General features: G+C 39.5%; 1 protein-coding gene across 1 annotated transcript; it reads left to right on the forward strand.

The window, feature by feature from the left end:
• The first annotated feature begins 775 nt into the window (after positions 1-775).
• Positions 776-18,721, forward strand: gnai1 (guanine nucleotide binding protein (G protein), alpha inhibiting activity polypeptide 1). Its single transcript, XM_079454647.1, has 9 exons — positions 776-1,269; positions 11,415-11,457; positions 11,536-11,677; positions 12,464-12,621; positions 15,009-15,137; positions 15,999-16,128; positions 16,678-16,831; positions 17,200-17,407; positions 17,732-18,721. Exons 1-8 carry the CDS (start codon positions 1,152-1,154, stop codon positions 17,388-17,390), a joined length of 1,065 nt encoding a protein of 354 aa, XP_079310773.1. The 5' UTR covers positions 776-1,151; the 3' UTR covers positions 17,391-17,407; positions 17,732-18,721.
• The last annotated feature ends 2,496 nt before the right edge of the window (positions 18,722-21,217 follow it).

Genomic DNA, 21,217 nt, shown 5'->3' on the forward strand with positions numbered 1-21,217 from the left:
AATTATAACTCAAGCAAAAAAAGCTATTTTAAGATCTTAGGTCACTGCATGATTTAATTGTTTATTTGTTATAGCTCTCACAACATTGCTTGCATGTTTCAAAGCTGACCCTAGACCTCATATTTAGTTCAATGATTTTCAAAGCTCTCTGTCCTATGCAGGATTTGCATCAGCAGTGAGGAGTGTTGACATGCTATTTGACCTTGCGACATATGGAAAGGTGAGGCTCTGCCATCTGTTGTAGTCAAAAGTGTGAATAATTGTACTGTGATAAGAGAAAACTTTCAATTGTTATGTTAACACAGCTATTTTTCACCGATCTGACCATTCAGGATGACTTTTTAGTGTTACGAGTTTATTCAGTCCCTTTTATTATATTCAATCTTTAGGTTGCCTGACCAACATTTTTACAGTGTAAGACACTGTAGGCTACCAATCATTTCAATATATTGATTATCAGCTGAATGTGTTCAAATGAATGAATCAACCAGAATTACAACGAAAGAGAAAAAAAAACATATAGTTCAATATGCTTTAATATATTGGCATTATACGACATTAGAATAATAATAAAAACGCACAATTAAAATAATAATAAATAAAAGCAACATCAGGCACTCATTCAAGAATGAAAAGTGACCTAATTTCCATATATATTTTAATAGCCCGGTTGTTCGACAGTGAGTTTAGACAGTTAGGAAGCAGCTTATTCAAATCACTACGTTTCCGAGATGAAAGATGACCATTATCGCCTCGCCCTGCATCATTCACGTCCCCTGCGTCTGCTGCTGAGGCAGAAAGCGCGCTCCCGCCGCAGCCGAACGCGTTGCACGCACGTGAACGCGCCCCAACGCGTGCGAACAGGAAGCAGCGCGATCCCGCGAATACAGAGGCGCTGGGCGAGCGGATCGTTACGCCTTTACGCTTCTTTTTAATCTTTCAAGAGGTCTCGTGCGACATAACGAAAGCTAAAGTAATAATTCGACAAAGCGGGTCGAGAAGCAGACCACATCTTCTGCGCGTTCGTTTTTAAACACCCGTTTTCGTGCTCGGTCGTTTTTTGAAAGAAGGGCGTGTGGTTTTCCGGAGAAGGAGCTGGTGCATGTTGAATACCGTATTTTGTATTTGACTGATATCGGATCGTCGCGAGGATGGGCTGCACGTTAAGCACCGAGGATAAGGCGGCGGTGGAGAGGAGTAAAATGATCGACAGAAACCTGAGAGATGACGGAGAAAAAGCGGCCAGAGAGGTCAAACTCCTGCTGCTCGGTAAGAAACTGTTAAACATGTATTGGAGGCCTGAAACGGTACCGTTTCATTGTTACAACATCACCGGGCAGTCGCCGTAAAACACTGTTCGGCTGCATTTAACAGTTACAGCGAAAACTTGAACAGAAAGTTTGACCGAACAGTTTTACCGTGGTGTTTTAACGTCCACCTTTCGGTAATGGCCATTTATCATTTAAACATAACGAGTCGAAGGTGTTTATCGTGCTATAGTATTCATGCCGGGTGTGTTTGTGTCCATGTGGCGGTCACATTTCCGTTTTTCCTCGGGTTTTAATATGTAAAAAATCCAAACAGAGGGACATTTTGAGCACCCCACACATCGTGTCAACGAAAGTGTTTTTACGGCGTCATAAACTGTTTCATTAAGCACCCAAGAACAAACCAACGGTGTGCCTGACTGGCCGGAAACGCAAAAAAGTGCTTTTAAAGACAGAAATGCCCTTTTTTTGAAAGGCCTGTCGATGTAAATGAGCTGGCGTGGTGATGATTCTAACAGTAGGAGGGGTTTGAGTACGGCGACCTGTTGCTTCATGCTGTTCTCATTGTGAAATAACGCTGCGAAAACAAAAGTGACATCTGAAATCCTCCCATTTCATTCAGCTGAGCAATTCTCGTTACACCTTGTGAAAGAATAAGTTAGTTAAAAGTCAAGTTTCCTATGGTGAAAAAGCAGCTATGCGTTCTGCTACCAAACTATTCAAGTGGGTTTCCAACAATAAAGTTCGATTTTTTTATCCACGTAATGTCCGCCATATCATCTGTTTTGGTATAATCTGTACCAGACGCGACGCGAAAAACTATTGTTTGCCCATACCGAACGCGAAAAAGGGGCGGGGCGCGACAACAATTACAAACCACAGCCAATCAGAACGGGGTTTTTCTCTGCGCACGCACCCTCTCACGCTGTAGTTGAAGATTGCACGTAGAGAGATGCGTCCTGTTTTAATGACGTCCGCCTCACCGGACGCTATGCTTTTATATCCAGAATCTATACCTATGTAGTGTATATAGCCTGTTCTCATCCGTGTTTGGTGATTCATATTCCAAATGACATTTACTGTTATTCATTTGGCAGACGCCTTTATCCATAGTGATTTACAAGAGACGAAAATATGGTGTGCGATATTGTCAAAAAATGATATCTAGATATTTCCTGGGATTCCCCCATAACGATAAGCAGTCGATATTTTGCATCCAATAGTCTTAACATGTTGTACTAGCTCCATCTTATGTGTTACCAGAATATTCATTGTTGATCTTATTTATAGGGAATCATCAAATGTCCGTTATAGACACGGTGAAACTCATGTCTTTGGCTATCTAAAGGTGTCCTTTACGCATAGCAATACAACTCATGTCTGCAACTAGTGTAGTTTGACTTATGGTTCATGTTGTTATAGCTTTGTGATTTAAGACACAGAAGGCTTGCTGAATAACAATCATTTTAGCATTATTATAAGATGGCATATAGCAGTATGGCATCAACGATACGCCGCTGTCAACATGTGAACGGGCCCAATTGAATTTCTCAGTATGTTTTTGTGGTATTGATTTTATGTGCAGGCCGTGCGGTCTGCAGTCATGTTGACCTCAGTATCCACTGTTTCTGAGATGTTACCTAGATGGTATCGCAAATGCTGCGACTCGTCTCCAGGCAACACGTAGACACACACAGTGTGTTCAAATTACCCATGACAGAGCCACCAGTACTCTGCCTGGTCAAAGACACGCACACGCGCATTAAATATGAAGCAGTTCTCTGGTTTGCTAAAGAAACCATCACATGGAGTGTTTGGTGACTGTGCGTGTGTGTCCGAGAGCGCAGGCGCGAAACAGAACCGTATCAGGCACTGCGCTGGGCCTTTGTTTCTCACACTGGGCTGCGGTGACACTTCTAGTGGTTTTCAAACCAGAACATTTGCATGCTGACACAACTGTTCAGTGTTCTTGGCGTTTTAGAGTAAAACAATGTCATTTGAAGGGATTCAGTTGCAAAAAACGGGATGATAATGTTTTTGATGCAATTTATAAGAAAAGAGGACGCTTTCCAATACGATCGGATATGAGGTTTGCCAGTACATGTGCTGATGTGCATGCTAGTTATACATCATATGCACACAATGTAAGAGTTATCAGTAGGGTTTTTTTAGAGAAGAGAGTGGTCGGTGGCTGAAATTTTGCTTAAATGAATAACATAATAACAGCCTGACCAATACATCACTATATTATTTATTTAATAGAGATTAGAGATGTAAAAGAGATGTACACCTGGTGTTTCAGGGTTGATTTCCATTAGTTATTGTTATTCTAGCAGTGTTTGGCAGGAAAATGTTAGTGTCTGTGCACTATAGATGTCAGGGTGTGGTGTAGGGTTGGGCGATGTCTGTCTCATTGGTATTGGACGATGACATCGCTCTGCTGTGTTATAAAGTGAGATGCATCTTTATACAACGGGATCTGTGCAGACACCTGTACGTCAGCTTTATACAACGTGGGCTGCGCATACACGCGTGTATTTATACAACGGGGCTGCGCAGACTCCTGATGGTTTTGTGCGATAGCATTACAGAGTACTTGATAGCTGGTCTTAACTGGACCTTCAGGAATGATGAAAACCGACCGATTTAGCCTAATGTAGCAGCGCTGATGTGTGTAAACTTCTGACCATGTGTCTGCTGATCACTTACCAACGCATAGAATTTTAATAAATTCACACCCAAAGCTTCACAAAACGGGGCAAGTGCGCAGGTTTTAAAGGAAGATTTTGACCAAATCGTTTTTTGCTCATCTAAAATCTAATTTTAATAAGTAGACAGTGATTTTATGACTTTTGATGTACTTGCAACTTAATCTTTGTCTATCTTTAACCAAAAACGTTAGGGATTGCGGTCTCTTGGGTTACATCCGGTAGAAATGTATTCTTAAAGTAACAACATTTTTATTGATTAAAAAACACTTTACTATTGGGTCACATCGATATGTGCTTAAGAGACAAGTTGACCATTTTGTACGATGCAAGTCAATTCCTGATGAATCTCATCAAATCCTGCTTTACAGTTTTTTTTTATCAGGTCATTCAGATTTGATTGTGATTCACTCAGAAATGAACATTGCAGAGGTGAAATGGTTAGAAATGGCGTTTCATTTCGACTTGCAGATTGATCCAAACCCTCTTTTTTCAAGTTTCAGGTTAAGACGCAAAAGAATGCCCTTAAACTGCTTCCCTGTTGTCGTGTTTTGTAGCACATTCAATAGAAGATGTTTTGGGAATACTAAACGAGGTTGTAAATCCTCATTAGACGGCTGTGTCCCTAAATTAGTGTGCGTGTCATGATTTTATTGGGCTCCAAAGGAACAAACTGTTCAACTCGGGTCGTCTAAGAGACTCTTTGTTTCAGAAATGCACCCGCGTGTGCGCCTGTTTGGCTCTGTCTTTCTCCTGGATGGATACGTTGATAAGTCCCTCTGGGCTCCAGGTCTCTGTGGTGAGACTAATTAAAATAATGTGTCCTCTTCTCTCACATCCTCTTCCCTTCTGGAGGAGTCGCTCCAATTACAGGTGTCTGCTCACCGCCGTTCCTGCCAGCTTAAATGTTTGCATGGAAGCATTAATGAAAGCAATAGAGTGTAGCTAGAGTATCAGATGATCGATGTTGGGGGAAATCAAGGTGAAGTGTGTACACTTTTTTTCAGCGTTAAAGTCCTTTCCTTGACCCAGCTTAATGGGCAACTGTAAATACGCTGTTTGTTGTAGGTTATTGAGGGGCGTAAACAGTCCTATGATGCTTTCGACTGCGAGTCTGCAACAGTTTGCCGTGTCAAATTCTGTCTCGGCCGATGGTGTGAGTTTGGGGCCGGAACTGACCATTTGGCAGATGGGAGGAGTGTTTGAATGTGTGATCACTAATAAATCCCTCTGACTTTTGCTCATACTCAGGTCTGTTGTAGACTCTTAACTTGGAATATATTGAAATTCTGTGCAGAACTTGTCCCGCAGGATTTGTGCTACGAATTTGAGTGATTAAATTGTGTGGGTCGTTGAGGAGAGTTGGCTTGGTCTCCTATAGACTAATAAAAAGGACCCGAGTCATATAGGTACCGTAAAGAGATCAGTTCGCCCAACAATGAAAATTTATAATTTACTCACCCTCTTGTCACTTCAAACGTGTATGACGAAGATATTTTGAAGAACGGTGTTAACCGGCACCCATTTAATGGCATGGTGCCGGCACTGTTCGGTTACCAACTTTCTTCAAAATATCTTCTTTTGTGTTCTGCGGAAGAAAGTCACACAGGTTTGAAATGACAAGAGGGTGAATGAATGATGACATCATTTTCATTTTTGGGTGAACTATCCCTTTAATATCATAAATACTTTTTATCTGTTGGGCAATTCCGTGAAAATGTCAACCTTAACGGAAAATGTCACGTCCATAATGTTGGAATTGCCCTGTTTTGACTTTGGTCAGTAAGTAACCGCCTAACAACCACATTTCAACCATTCAGAACATCCTAGCATGTTGGAAAGTTACATAAGAAAAAGTAAAAAACTATTTTATTTTGTGCAATATGATGCTTTTGGACTGGATATCGCACTTCGTCTTCAAGAAGCGGTCCGTGCAGAATTCAGATATTAATTTCTAGCAGATCTTGCCAACAAAAACGTAAATGTATCCCTTTGTGAGGTTTATTAGAAGGGCCTGGAGTGTGTAATGTAATGCCGAGTGTGAGCGAGATGGCTGTAATCTAATAAGACTGGGCAGCGGGACAAAGTGTTGCAATGGAGTTGTCACATGGTGTCAGTCTGTTGAGACACTGAAGTTGTGTTGCACACTGAGGGATGTGATGTAACTGCGTTATTGATTGTTCAATGTAAAAACAAGTATTTTCTTTGAACATTTTTGCATTTATGCAGTTGGCAGACGATTGTATTCAAAGTGACTTAAAGTACATTCAAGTTGTATGTTTTTATCAGTATGAGTGTTCCCTGGAAATCGAATCCAGATTTGCTAAAGCAATGCTATTCTAATTTAGCTGCATGAACACTACATTTACATTGTTGCTTATGTCATCACACAGAAGTTTTAAAGACGCCTGGAGGAATATTGAGTGCGAGCATCATGTAGAATAAGGAAAGATACTATTTCTCTAAATAATGAAACAAGGCAAACATTAGCATGTTGCGTTTGGCAGGTTATAGATTTACATAAGTGTAAGTGATTTAGGCATGCTAGTGAACTTACGATGAGCACATATAAATTGACATTGTCCTGGCAACACATGGCCAAATTTTATTAAGTAAAGCTGTTTTTTTCGGGATTCCAGGTGTCAAGCACAATTTGAGTCATTGGGAAATTCTCACTAACTGACTCATTTACTGCCATTGTACATGTAGTTTATCAAATCAAATAAATAACATTTTCGTTTAGACTGTCATAGTCTAAAATTCCATGAAGCTGTTTTTACATTGTGAAGTGTTATTTTAATGCACAATGATGTCACAACACGTCCGCAACCAAACTATCATTTGTGTGAAAATATAAGTGAGACGCATGGGTTAGAGTTTTTTCTGTGGTGCTCGCTCACAATACAACGCCTTGGAGAAACAGCACTAAAAGTGCATGTCTGTTGTTATAGTATGAGGATGGAAGGCCTACTAAAAAAAAAACTACTATAGGATACCTATCACATTTCTGTGATGTATTTTCTGGCACTAGATGTCGATCTGTGATATACAGGTGGTATCTCTGTGGAACGGCACATTTCTGTGACTATTTGCCAAAGGCACCAAGTGGCTGACAAGAAGGATCATAATGTATATGTAAATGTCTTGGGATTTTGGAATGAAATACGACCTGGACTTTTGTATTACATTCAGGAAATGATTTGATCTAAGACAGGCCATTACACTTTTGACACTACAGCTGACATATTAGCGGGTTAGCTCAGTCCGTTAGACAACTTTAACCTAATTTGTAAGGATGTAATCATATGTGTAGTATTGACACAGTTTTGCTAATTATGGTTTTAATACTATTAATGATTTTCAATACCGGTATATTTTGTCACCCAGTGCGACCCACTTTCTCAGGTGGTCGCACCAACTTACAGTTTGGTTAGACCCTTTTTTATAGTCATCATAATGACCTTGGGTAATGAGCTTAGTTGATGAATCGTTCGGCTCAGTCTTTTAAAATAGTCTGCTATAGACTGCTTCATATTTGTGCTTTACCACTTCCGAGCCAAATAAATCCGAAATAAATACAAAGAAACTTTGTATTTGTTATATTATACAGTTGTTGTTATTTAGTTTTATATTCAAGTTATATATTGGCTATGAAATGATCGTTCACAAATATATCCTGTCACTCTTCACAGTCCTGCTTTATTGCCCTCTTTGCAAAAAGCTGTAATTTTTCGACTGGCCTTCTTTATGTTTACCACATAAGATTAAATTAAATTAGCTAGCTCAAAACTCAAACGTAACTATGAAGTAAATTATTATATATGTACTTCATTACACATTGTTATAAATAAACTCTAAATGCTTAATATTACTAACCACTGTTGTTATTGGTCTAAGCACGGTTGTGTTTTGAATGACTGATGGGTTCAGAAAGTAAGTCATGTGAGTTTCGTTTCAACGAAATGAATCATGACGTCGCGAATCGGACATATGCGGACATTGACGAAATGTTTGTTTTTCACAGCTGTTAGGAAAAATTGCAAAAGATTGAAGTTAACAAAGAAAACACTTCTATGGATATGATTTTTCCTTTATGTCAGCTGCATGTGCGGTTTCATCAGGGAAGAAAAGGCAACATGTTTTTGTTGCATTTGCGAGCATTTTGGTCGCTGTCTAGAGCCCTGACTCAGTTATAAGTAACTTGAAAATTGCATTGAAGCTGCTATCTTTATTTGAATCGTGGCCTTGTGCCTCGGTCAAAGTTGTTTTGTTACATCAGTTCTCGTATGTTGAGGAAATGAGTAATAAGTGACCATCTTTGCTGTTTACTTTTGTCAATGTCGCTATGGTAACAGGTGTCCTGTGCAATGAGAAAAATTGGTTATTTATTCATTTAACTAGTCTTATCTGTTATACAAACAGGACATTTCCAGAATCACACGTGTTAACACGGTTGTCAGTTCCAAACACTTTCCGTGTGACTCTGTCAATAGTTGCATCCTTAACAAGGTTATATTTGCATCCAGATACCTTGACCAACCTGATACCAAAGTGACGGCTTGAGGAAAGATGTTTGTCTTAAGTGTAAAGCAACACACACTTAGAGCAAGTTACAAAGTTACTATTACAAGAAATGCATGCATATGAATGCAGTTTTCTTTAGACTGGCAACAATCACTAGGTATCCGAGGTCTTTTTGGCAGTGTGTCCTCGGAAACGGAGTCGATTGGTATGGCATTGTGACGTGAGACTGATCTCGATCATGTGCATGTGCCGCGGTCGCATGTGTTAAACGGGAACAAAGCAATACGAGTGTAATTCTGCCATCGATCAAAAGTTCACAGCTTTTCCTTTCTTAATTATCTGGATTAAAAAGCTGGCTTGCACCTTGAACCTCTGGTGGCCACATTCTGTGTTTATCCATCACTTCTTCTCTCACCCAGGTTGCACATGACCCGCAGGGCTTTACTAGTTTACTAGCGCTGCTCATATCTTTGTTTTTATCAAAAAAGCTCTTTTTTCAGTTCAGCGGTTTGATTTGATTTGCTTGCACATCCTGGTTGGAATACGCATGTAACAGGTGTAATGATGTTTTAGCGCTCAGAAACAGTTGTATGTGTGTTAGATTTCTGTTTTGTTTTTCACACTAGCTGCTGTTTTGATACTCATCGCTGATAACAGGGAGTCAGACACACAGCAGGGCTTTACCGGTGTCGGGGAAGGACAAAGGAAAACATACGTCAATTGTTTTAATGGAACTGTGTTCTGTATTGTGGCAGGACGGTTGCTGACCTCATAGTTTTGGCACACTGTTTGATTGAATTGTGTTAAAAGCCAAATAACCGAATTGTTTACGCTGTTGTATTTGTATTACTTGAAAACATCCACTTTTACCAACAATATGCCTTTTACCAACTTGTGAGGCATTTTTCAAAATATCTTCTTTGTGTTTGTGTGAAATATACAGGTTTTAAACAACACGAAGGTGATAAAACGATGACAGAATTGTTACATTTGGAGAACTATCTGTTTAAGGAGACATGCATTGTAATTGTAACACTAATGCAACAGTTTGTAGTCTCTTGCTGTTTTCTTAATAGTTATTTACAGCAGTACAGAACTGTTGTTCTGTTTATAGTAATATGACAAGTGCTTTGGGCTTTTCGGTCCATTGGGAGGCTGTAGACTGCGCACACACATTGACACGGCAGTGGATTTCTGAGTGCTAGGGAATGGTATCCCGGTAGATAAGCTTAGTGAATAGAATTCCATTAGTGAGGCTGTTATTGACCCAATAAATGCAGCAGAGGCGGCCCAGAGGAAACATTTATAGCAGCGCCTTTGGTGATACAATAATTAGACTTTTACTACATGCCTGAGCTGCATTATGCTACTTCTAATTTTGCTTTTAACACGGCATTTCTTAAGTACAAATGTGATTCATTTTATTAGGAATAGTTCATGCATAGGTCGAACCTTTATATTTTGAGAAATGTCTCCGTGGTTTTGTGTCCACACAACGGAAGTCAAAAGGGTCCAATATTGTTTGGTATGAAATGTGCAAATCATATAAGAATTTTCATTTCTGCCTGAACTGTCCCTTAAACATTCCCCTTTTGCTTGCCTGTGAAGAAAGTCTTCCAGACTAGAGACCTGCAAGGGCCTTAAATCCAGGCCTCGGCCAAGAACGCTCCGGTCCGAGCCCGGCCCTGCCCGACAATCTTATCAGAATTCTCGGCCCGAGCCCGATTTTTCCTTGCCAAAACTACTGCTGCAGCCATTCAAATAGTTTCCGTTCTGTTTTTAAAGTAGTTCTATATATATTTTCTCCTTTTAAGTTAACTAAGAAAAGTTTTTGTAGCATTTTTTGGTTTGGTAAATCAAACTTTGTTTAAGAGAAGACCAAGCAGCTTGCGCCCGATGCTGAGTTCACTATGTTTGATCAATTTAGTCCATCAAATCAACACGATTTTCACGGCGAAAACGTGTAAAATCAAAACAATTTAAAATAATTAAATAATAACAACAACAACGTGCAGATTGTTTTGCCTTACACTTAGTCAACAATTACTAATGAAAATAGTCCCAGATCCCAAACAGAAAACGAGAGAGCCCTGAACACGAGTACAGCCACAAGAACAACCTCTTAAAGAACATCGTGCAGAAAAAGGTTTTAGTCCAGTCCTTTCTTCTACCACTCGTCCTGCTGCGCTGATGGAACGCATGCTGATGCTGCTGCTGGCGGGGACACTAAACACTGTGAAAAGTGGACGAGGGAAACCTGTCAGAACGCGCAGGCTCAACTGCGCGCAAGCAGAATGTGTCAGCGTGATATGCAAACTTCCTCGATGTTTTAAATTTACCATCATCAACTTCTTACTGGTTCTTTATTTAATTAATTTCTAATATAAATTAGAAATATAAATGAATGTCTAATATAAAAAGGAGGACAAGCCTAAAACCACCCCCAAGCCCGTGAGCTATGATGTAAAAATCGTCCCGAAGCCCGGGCTGAAATGCACGGCCCTATTACATATTAGAGACATGTAAGCATGAATAAATGATGAATAATGCATTTTTATTGTTGGTGTGAACTATTTCTTTAGGCGCTGACTGGAAAGAGTCTACAGTTTAAGCGCATGATGAAATATTCATGTAACGAGTGTTCGTACGACTTTGTACATCAGTGTTTGGTGTCTTCTTGCTGTTTGTTACAAAAACAAAAAACACAGCTGCTGTCTAAATCAGTCGACTGGGTATACAAAATTTTCATATGCGCACCTCCGCTGTGTAATCTTTCTTTTATCATTTTTTTGTCGTCTCTGCGGGTCTCATACATGTGAATATATTAAATCAGTTGATTTGTTGTTCTTGATTAAGTCTAGACAATTAATAGTGTTGTTGCTATACAACTAATTCCTACTTGCATTTTTTACAGGTGCTGGGGAGTCTGGAAAAAGTACAATAGTCAAACAAATGAAGTGAGTTTATACCTTTATTGTTTTTGTTCAAGTTCCGCGTCCACATCAGATATAATTTACCTCTCTCCTTCTCTCTAGAATCATCCATGAGGCGGGGTACTCGGAGGAAGAGTGCAAACAATACAAAGCTGTGGTCTACAGCAACACTATCCAGTCTATCATCGCCATCATCAGGGCCATGGGCCGACTCAAGATCGACTTTGGCGATGCGGCGCGAGCGGTGAGTCACGGGAAAAGTGGCCTTGCCCACTTGATGCCACTCACAGCTCACTTGAATGTAGATTCAGAGACAGTAACTGTGTCTGTTAAAGACCACGCGTCCCTTGTGGCGTCTGTATGAATGGAAGTCATTTTAGTTGTAATGCGTGTTCACACCGAACACGAAGCACCTTGTTCTTTATTACTCGTGGGAATAGTTCAGTTAAACATCGCACGACACCTTTACTTGTCATATGTTGCAATCTCTCATACCGGAAAATGTCCTATTAAAGATGTGTGCATGTGTGAAAAGGGCTATTATGATACGGGTCATTGGAGTGCTTTATTCTGATTGGCCATTCGCAACATTTGCAAGTCTCAAAACGAATAACACACGGTAACATAATTTCTTACCTTAAAACAGAATTGTAAAATATTTATGTCCAGTTTTGTGCCAAGTGGCCGAATAATAAGCTGGATAATGTACAAGCAGCCGGCTGTTATGGCGAAATAAGCCCCTTCAGTGCGATTCACTGTCGGGACTTATTTCTGCGATAACAACCGGCTGCCTGTACATTATCCCTTACATAACAATCTTCTTTAATACCAGAATCAAGATGATAGTGTATATAGTACAAAAGGAGGTTAAAATAAGGATTGTGGTCATTCTGGTTTAACAGTAATTACAGCCGTGACAAGCTGGAAGATGCCAGCAGTGATTATGATGTCACCATTATTATTATACGACAAGGATAATTGTTTGTGCACTAGAATTCAAGAGTATTCTCTCTTTCTTTCTATCTGTCAGGATGATGCGAGGCAGTTGTTTGTGTTGGCGGGCAGCGCTGAGGAGGGTTTTATGACAGCAGAGCTGGCTGGAGTGATAAAGCGTTTGTGGAAAGATGGAGGAGTACAAGCCTGCTTCAGTCGATCCAGAGAGTACCAGCTCAACGACTCGGCTGCATAGTCAGTATCTTTCTTTCTTACTCTCCCTGTTCATCTCCTTAATGCTTGTTTTCTTGTCGTGCTTTTATTTGTCATCCGCTCCGCACAATCTGTCTGATCTCTGTACCGTTTTAAGGGTGTATCGTTGGTAGCAATGAGATTGAATAGAGAACAGATGGAGATCTCCATTCAGTCTCTCAGACTACTCGGATAGCCAGATGAAAAACTTATCCTTTTTTCTTTGAATCTTATTGCTGTCTAGAAGACATAATTGAGATTATTATTAAGCTTATGATGTACTGTTTGGCATCAATGGTCTAATTTTCGTCTGTCTATATTTCTTACAAAGTTGACACTTTAATGACACGAACTGTTGAATTTCCTGAGAAAGCAAAACCACTGAGCAATAAAATCGTCTATCGACAGTCTTACACACAAAGGCAGTTTGTCTATCTTATCCCTCCCCATTGGTCTAAAATTCCTGTTCCACACAACCATATATCACAAATCAGATACGTTGGCGAAACGTGTATTTGTCAGTCAGCATTTCGCTTTCAGGGAGAACAGAAAAATCGAAGATCGTAACTCGTCGCATGATGCCTTGAAAGGGCGAAGATGAATCGCCTCATAACGTTTTGTCTTGGTTCTGTCTTTATTTATCTCATGTACCATCCTCCCCTCCTGTCTCTCTCAGACTGTTTGGTTATTCTTCACCTTTCTGCTTCCCCATCCGTTCATTTCCCCTTTCTGCTTTCTCATTCTCCATCATGTGTTTTTTTGCCAGCTGAACATATCAGCCAGCACAGCAAGTTATCAAAACAGCTTTTCGGTACATGGAGATCTAATGTCTCAACATTTCCACACTCGCGCTGTTTGAGCCTTGAGCAAGCTTGTCAATATTTGCCACGCTGTAGCTGTCTGTTTACCACGTTTCTGAAACGTCTTGCCCTTGACTGTGAAAACATGCGTCGTAGACTGGCCACATGCATACAGTGTTTATTTAGGGCTAAGAATACACAGATGACAGGAGCTTATCGCATGCCACTGTCAAAACATGCAAATATGTGGAGGTGTGCGTTTGCGAAGCTCATTGTTCAACAAAACAGTGTAAGTTAGCCGTTACACACGGCAATTGCGCAGGGTACACAAAAATTTGCATTTCCTTGAAGGAAACAGTAATTTATTGCTGCTTTGTGTTTACCGTGTGTGTTTGAGTGTCGGACGTTCTCCAGCTCTGAACCAGCTAACCTTGTTCGCTGTCTACGTAGGCAGCTGCCTTTAAACTGAGGCATGATTTCATAAGGAACTACATAGATACACCCTACTTATATGACAAATCAAGCGCAGGAGAGATTGGACTCCAAAAAAAGCATGTTGCTAAGCTAATGATGTTTTTAGTGAATGTAAAAAAATACATTTCAACATTTAGGTAATTGGTAAAATAAATACTTCATTTTAGCATGAAAGTATTATGAAAACATTGTTGAATAAATAGTTTGTTAAAACAAGTTCATTTCTCTTTGTCTTGTCAGCCATTTTGGTAGCAGTTTTTTCACTTAGCTGATTCTCTTTTTGGGATAGCTGTGTGTGTACGCAATAATTTGTTGACCAAAACAAGGTAGTTTTAAAACCGCATAATGTAACCTTGTACCTCTTAGGGCAAGCTTTGAGTTAGGACTGCTTACATCTTGGTAGACTGGTCAGTATGTTTTAAAGGGATAGTTCACCCAAAAATTTGTTATTTACTCACCCGGAAGGTATTCCAATGCTACTTAAAGGTACTTTAAAGAATATGGGTAAACGATCAGTTCTGGGGCGCCATTGACTACCATTGTAGATTTACTTCCTACTATGTTAGTCAATAGTGGCCCAGAAGTGTTTGGTTACATCCTGCCAAATATTTTTCTCTGTGTTCAGCACAATAACTTCTGGGTGAGTAAATGATGACAGAATCTTTATTTTTGGGGGAACTATTCCTTTAAAGCATTTTGTTTATAAATGTGTGTGTGTAATATGTATTTTTGTCTATGTTTATGCAGAGTGGCCTTTGTTTAAGATGTTACTAGGCATTACCAAACGATAATCTGACGTGTAGGCTGTGTCACACGATGTCAGTGAGAGCCACGCACGTCATATAAGTAGGCAGATGGCAGACGCTAACTTAGTATTTGTTTTTCAGGAAATGGTCTTGCTGATTCTTGTGAAATTGTGAGAGGTTTTGTGTAAAACAGAGTAACTCTCCTGCAGTGAAGGGGGATTACTTTAGGTTTGAGGAATGACATTTTTAATCCCATTCTCCACGCACTGGATACCCCCCGCTCCCACGTGTCATGAGTGCCAAATGAAACTGATTGAGCATATTCATGTTTTATTTCAGTTGAACTAACGCGTCTCTTATATTCCAACAGCTACCTGAATGATTTGGACAGAATATCACAGGCCACCTATATACCCACTCAACAGGATGTGCTGCGAACCAGAGTCAAAACCACCGGCATCGTGGAGACGCATTTCACATTCAAAGACCTCCATTTCAAGTGAGCACTTTTATTCTGCCACATTAAACGTCAAAAGTAGGAGATTATTTCAAGAATATGACAAATAATGATTCTTGTAAAATACAGGTGTAATTGTGTTGTTTTAATTTAAATGAATACTAATGAGTTTTTTATTAGTTATGTAAATTTAGGGGTTCAAAATGATGTCGTTTTTTGTAAATGTGAATAATAGTTATAAAATGTTACCATGTGAAACATTGTGATGTTTTTTTAATAATTATATTTAATATATATTTATTTTCATTTTTTGGGTTAAAATATGACATATCCTTGTGATTCACATAAACTGAAGCTTAACTACTAATTAGTCTTTGTAATGTCAAAACCACTTGCATTCTCACCATTAATACAGTAATGACACATTTGATATTAGCTGTATTGTGTTTTGGGGACATCCGGGATTTTGGGGAATATCACATCGTGAGTTTTTGTGACTAGTATCATGTGCAAGGGTGATCGAAAAGAGAAACAGATCGCAGCAGACAAAGAAGTGTGATTCAGACAGGAACAGGAAGTACATATAGTTTCACTGCCCACATATGGCTGTAGGTCTTTCTCAATAGAAAAGTTTCTCAGAAGGCCTAAACCATATGCTCTGATCCGTCTACCCATTCTGCGTTTTAGGGTGGCATAAGTGGACTGATGACGTGAGCTGTTTTATATGACATTGCGCATTTACATTTTATGCATGATTATTACATTCATTGAAATGGTTAACTTAAATGGTCCGTTTTATCCTGTAACTACGTATGTTGTCTATTTTTGTGTTTACTGGAGTATCACAATGTTGGCTTGGAAACATAATATTCTGTTGTTAACTCGGCCTTCCTTTTTTGTCAGGATGTTTGATGTCGGGGGTCAAAGGTCAGAGCGAAAGAAATGGATCCACTGTTTCGAAGGCGTGACCGCTATAATCTTCTGCGTGGCACTGAGCGACTATGACCTGGTTCTGGCTGAAGATGAGGAGATGGTATAAGATCACTTTTTGTCAGACGTATCATTACAGTGGTTGCAAGGCACCATTTAACAAAAGGACTACTCAGACTTAACATGCATGCTAGTGGCACAGAAATGACACACTTCTCCTTTAATGTCGTTTTATTGTAAGCACATATATTCCATCGGGAGGTGCAAATACTGTTTGACTTTCGAATGAGGTCTTAAGAAAGTTTAGAGAACTCTTATTTGGCTCTAGTGTATTAAACTATCTTTGAAAGGATGTTGGATAAACGAAGCCTATAGAGAAACACGATTCCAGCACTTATCATATAATCCATGTCAATGTGATATTGATTTCCTCTTAGTCCTACTTTATTAGGGTTTTCAAACAGCTATTGATTGATTAAATTGTAAATGACGGGGCTGAAGCACATCTCCACCCTCAGTCTTTCATAAATGAAGCTTTAAGCTGAGATGGAAGGCAATTCACAAAGCTCACTACAGCAAACAATTGCCGAGTGAATCTATAAAAATATTGCTAGAGTCTCTCCTCCAACTCTTTCTTTTTTTCTCCGCACAGAACCGTATGCACGAGAGCATGAAGCTGTTCGACAGCATCTGTAACAACAAGTGGTTCACGGACACCTCCATTATCCTGTTTCTGAATAAGAAAGATCTTTTTGAGGAGAAGATCAAGAAGAGTCCACTCACCATCTGCTATCCAGAATACGCAGGTCAGAGCCTGTTACTGCTTTATGATGGCCTGTTGTTACTTCCCATACACTTAAAGAAAGGCTGTCTGTTTCATGGAAATAGCACTTTCTAGTGAAATAATAAATTATGAAAAAAAGGAAATAAACGTTCATAACATTCTACATAAATGTGTAATGAAGTTACATTCATTAATAGGCGTTATTCGCATTTTGCACAATGACCTTGTTGCATTCTTTAATTTGCACATTTCATTGCACCACACCACAATTCACACCTCTTTGATCTCCTCAGCGTTACATAGTTTCCTGTGCTTCCTTTCACACACATGATATCACTTCCTGTCTCTATATGAGTCCTTATATGGGAAATGTTTCTTGCCCCGTCACAGGGTCAAATACGTACGAGGAGGCAGCCGCCTACATTCAGTGTCAGTTTGAGGATCTGAACAAGCGGAAAGACACCAAGGAGATCTACACCCACTTCACCTGCGCCACTGACACCAAGAACGTTCAGTTCGTGTTCGACGCAGTCACCGACGTCATCATCAAAAACAATCTAAAGGACTGCGGACTGTTCTAGGAGCTGGCTTGTATCTGGTGAGGCTCAGCTGTCTTTGTCATTTCTACCTTATTCGGCATGCAGGCCATGCTGTGTGTATTTATGTGCAACATAATCGATGTTCACATAGCGCATGAAGTCACATATTTGGCTTGGAGCTATAGAGGAATCAAGTATTATGGGATGAACGCGTGTTTAAAGAGGGAGTGTGTCATTTCTAGGATGTTTAAAGACTTATTCTCACAAATACAAAATGTCATGTACTCGCCTCATACGCTTCACCTTTAAAACATAAGCTGGTAACATTTTATGGCATTTAATATGACAGTAAATGACATCAAACGTTTTGTTTTTCTCTCCAGGAATCGATGCCAGTTTTGATGTGCATTTTTTGGAGAAACATTGCAAGACTAAGTATGGAGAAAATTGGTCATGGACCAGTGCTGTAAATTACGCCACTTTTGTCAGCTTTATTTATGGTTTTTCGTCTTTGGAAATTTTAAAAGGTAGCATTCAAAAATGAATTGTGTCGAATATTCGTACCGTCGTTGCTGTCACGGCCATGTTTCCCCCCCCCCCGACGCAAGTTTGTTTGTTTTTAACAAGGGATTTCTTTTATGTTCTCGCACCGGAGAAGTCTCCTCAACTTGTAATGTAACATAATTTTTGCGGTTGTTGCTACGGGAGAGAGGAAGATTGTTCTACTCAGTCCGGTTTGTTGATTCTCGTGCCTTCGCATGCGTTTCTGCAGTGTTTGTCCATTTGCTTGGGTTTGCCTGCTGAATATCTTTCCAACGTCAAAAAAAGTCAAGTTTCATGCTGGATGTTACTAATCTCCCAGAGAGCACAAATTCTCATATGCATAGAATGCGAGCTTGTGTGAATGAGAGAATGCGTCTATCTGTCATGTGCGTATGTGTATATAGATAATAGGCCGGCGTAGAGAAAGCTAATGGTTAATATAGTGAGGGTGGAGCCAAACCATCAGGTCTCCATGACAACAAGAGATGAAGATGAGTCCTTTTCAGCTGTCAGACGCGGAGACATTCCGCATGCAGGACATGGAATCCGTCGCTAAAGCACCTGTCATCAAACGCTGGCTGCCATTTTAACGGCTTTCCGATCAGAAAATGACACGTTGTTGAGGAACGTCATCAACGAGATGTATGGACTGGGCAAGGTTGCTGAATTTTACAGAGAAACTATACGGAAATATCTGCAAACAGACGTTAAAGGCGATGCTGTTGATTGATTTTAAGAAAAACTGCCACCTCTGTCTGTCTGTTCTCCACATTGGGGGAACATTTGTACACTCATTTCCCTTATTTTGCTAATAAAAAGCATTTACTTCCTGTGTTGTTTTGTGGCATTTCTCGGGTCGTCCTGTCAGTGGAATAGAAAAAGAACATCGTCTTCCACACAATGGTCCTCATGTTTCAAATAAACATAAAACACTGATTTTATACCCAAGATGTGACACATTGATACCTGAAAAAGGATAATAAATTTATAGTTTTCCTTCTGGAATGAATTGGATGATAACACATGGACATTCATATCAGAGTTTAAATGGCTGTTAAAGAAGATTCAATGTAATTCCTTTTAAAGGCTGAAAAAGAATTGAACACCATGGCAGTTTTCATTGGAAATTGTATGCACATATAAATGATGCATTATAAGACCGGTACCATGTGTAATGGAAGCCTATAGGGTTTGTTTTAATGCATGGGTACATTTTCATTCGGTCTCATTAACTGCATACATTATTTATATTTATATACACATTTGAACGTCTCTGTTTTTTGCCAAATTCTCAACACATGCAAATCGCAACGCATAAGTTTGTTGGTAACCTTGTTAAATAAATTAGAATAATTTTCTGTGCTCTTTTGGGTCAATCGGTAAATTATAGTCCTGTGAGTGAGACCCATTGTGAGTTCTCGCATTTATTTTATTCATCACTTACTTTTTCGTTATCTGACAGGAAACAAAAGGATAATATAAGCATTGGACAAAGCCTGTTGCCATCTTAGATAAGAGTATACTATCGGTTAGGGTTGCTGGATACATAACTGAGCAATTGGAAACTTGTCAAATGACAAGCTTTGCTGGGAAACCATCAAGAAACCAGGAGGTCAGAATAGTTTATTTGTAATTTCCTGTACAGGCGGATTCGTTGTTATTCAGGTTGATTCCCTTAGCATTATGAAATTAAAAACCTGTGTACTTAAATCTGCAACCCTAAAGGCTACTTAATACGGTCAAGTGATGATTTACATAATATGCAGTGCATTGTGGGATATCCTAAAATACATGGTTTGTTCTGTTGTATGCTGTATATTTGTGCAAATATACAGCGGTCATTCAGGTGTTGCCTTTCCGAAAATGTGTATAGATGTTGGCCATTTACAACATAGACTGTTCTTAATACTGTAGCTCCAACCATCATCACGGCAGTTAAAAACAAAAGAGAAAACTGACTGCAGTCGAAGCCTTGATCATCAAATCCCCCTTTCCGCAGAGAGATAAACCACAGTTTCTGTCTATTTCCTTCATCCCGATCAGGAATGTCATACAGAATGTTGAAAATCTGGTGCCTGTTGGAGACGAAAAAGCCAGAAGAAAGTTATAAGGAGATTATGCTTTATTTTCGGTTGAATGAAAAAAGAAACCCGCAACAAAATGAGTGGGAGCGGATGATGTAATAATGATGTAGCAGTTTGAGAGCCAAGCAGTCAAATGATCCAGCATGAGCCAGATGATCCAGCAGATGATTTGTGGTTTTGTAAGATCATAATAAGCACATTATTGTTGTGCCTTTTAAGCAATTTTAACCAGTTCTTCCTCACGCGCGTGTGAGTGCAGCCAACATTTGGCCTGGCACAGAGATAAGGTTGTCTTATCAGTGTTGTTCCAGCGCTGTACACAATGTCTGTGTCAGGCACCTTATTTAGTAAAGAATGAATGCCACACTTGCTTTACCTTTGTTTAACAAACACGGTTTAATGACCCTGATGGGATATATTTAAACATTGTTCTTTCCAGGAAACATTTCACCTGTTGCAGTATTGGAGTTGGAGACAGCTATGTGTGACCGTATAAATCAAAATTTTCATTTCATTTTATTACATGTGTGGACTGGTCGTCTAACGTAAAGGGGCTTTTCGCAATAGGCTGTATCTAAAATCCACACAATCCATGCACTGTCCCAAGTTAATATCTTTTTCTACCGGCGTTTTCATGAAAAAAGTTCCCCCGCAAATCGTCTTTGTTTTCTTGCAAAATTTTGCGTACCTCCGTAAATATTTAATGTTCCCCTAAGAACATTTTGCATTCTTTTGTTGCAAACAGGCTATTCAAATAAATCAATTTGAAACACATTTGCGAGAGAATGCAAAACATTCTCCGTTGAACGCAAATTTTTTGCTAGGGATCGCGAAATATTATTGAGGGCACATCGATGTTTGCAAGACAGCTCAACGTTTTGCGAGGGAAAGCAAAATCTTTGAAATATATTTTTCTCCCGCTTCTCATATGTTTTCCACCACTGTGTCCTTTCCGGGGCTCCGTATTTTTTGTTGTATGGCATCAGTAAACTTCCCAGACTTCTGACCGCCCCAGTGCCTATCCGCTTTCATTCTACAAAGATAAAGCCAGAACACATCTTTTTTAAATGTATTTAATTGTATATCAATGAAAATCCAAATCATATGTATTTAGAATGACTCGAGGAAAAATAAATTAATGAATTTTTGTGGTGCACTGTTCCTTTAAGGCCCACATGAACGCGGTACAAGGAAACCAGTTTTTCTCTTAAAGGCCTGAACGTGTAGTGTAAACTGATTGAT

This window comes from Barbatula barbatula, assembly GCF_947034865.1.
Source record: "Barbatula barbatula genome assembly, chromosome: 4".
NCBI lineage: Eukaryota > Metazoa > Chordata > Actinopteri > Cypriniformes > Nemacheilidae > Barbatula > Barbatula barbatula.

What these genes read in the sequence shown, in the direction of transcription:
- gnai1 (XM_079454647.1), top strand. Translation starts at nt 1,152, where the DNA reads ATGGGCTGCACGTTAAGCACCGAGGATAAGGCGGCGGTGGAGAGGAGT. An exon ending in CTCAACGACTCGGCTGCATA is followed by an intron (nt 12,622 to 15,008) that starts GTCAGTATCTTT and finishes ATATTCCAACAG; the next exon opens with CTACCTGAATGATTTGGACA. An exon ending in CTGCTATCCAGAATACGCAG is followed by an intron (nt 16,832 to 17,199) that starts GTCAGAGCCTGT and finishes GCCCCGTCACAG; the next exon opens with GGTCAAATACGTACGAGGAG.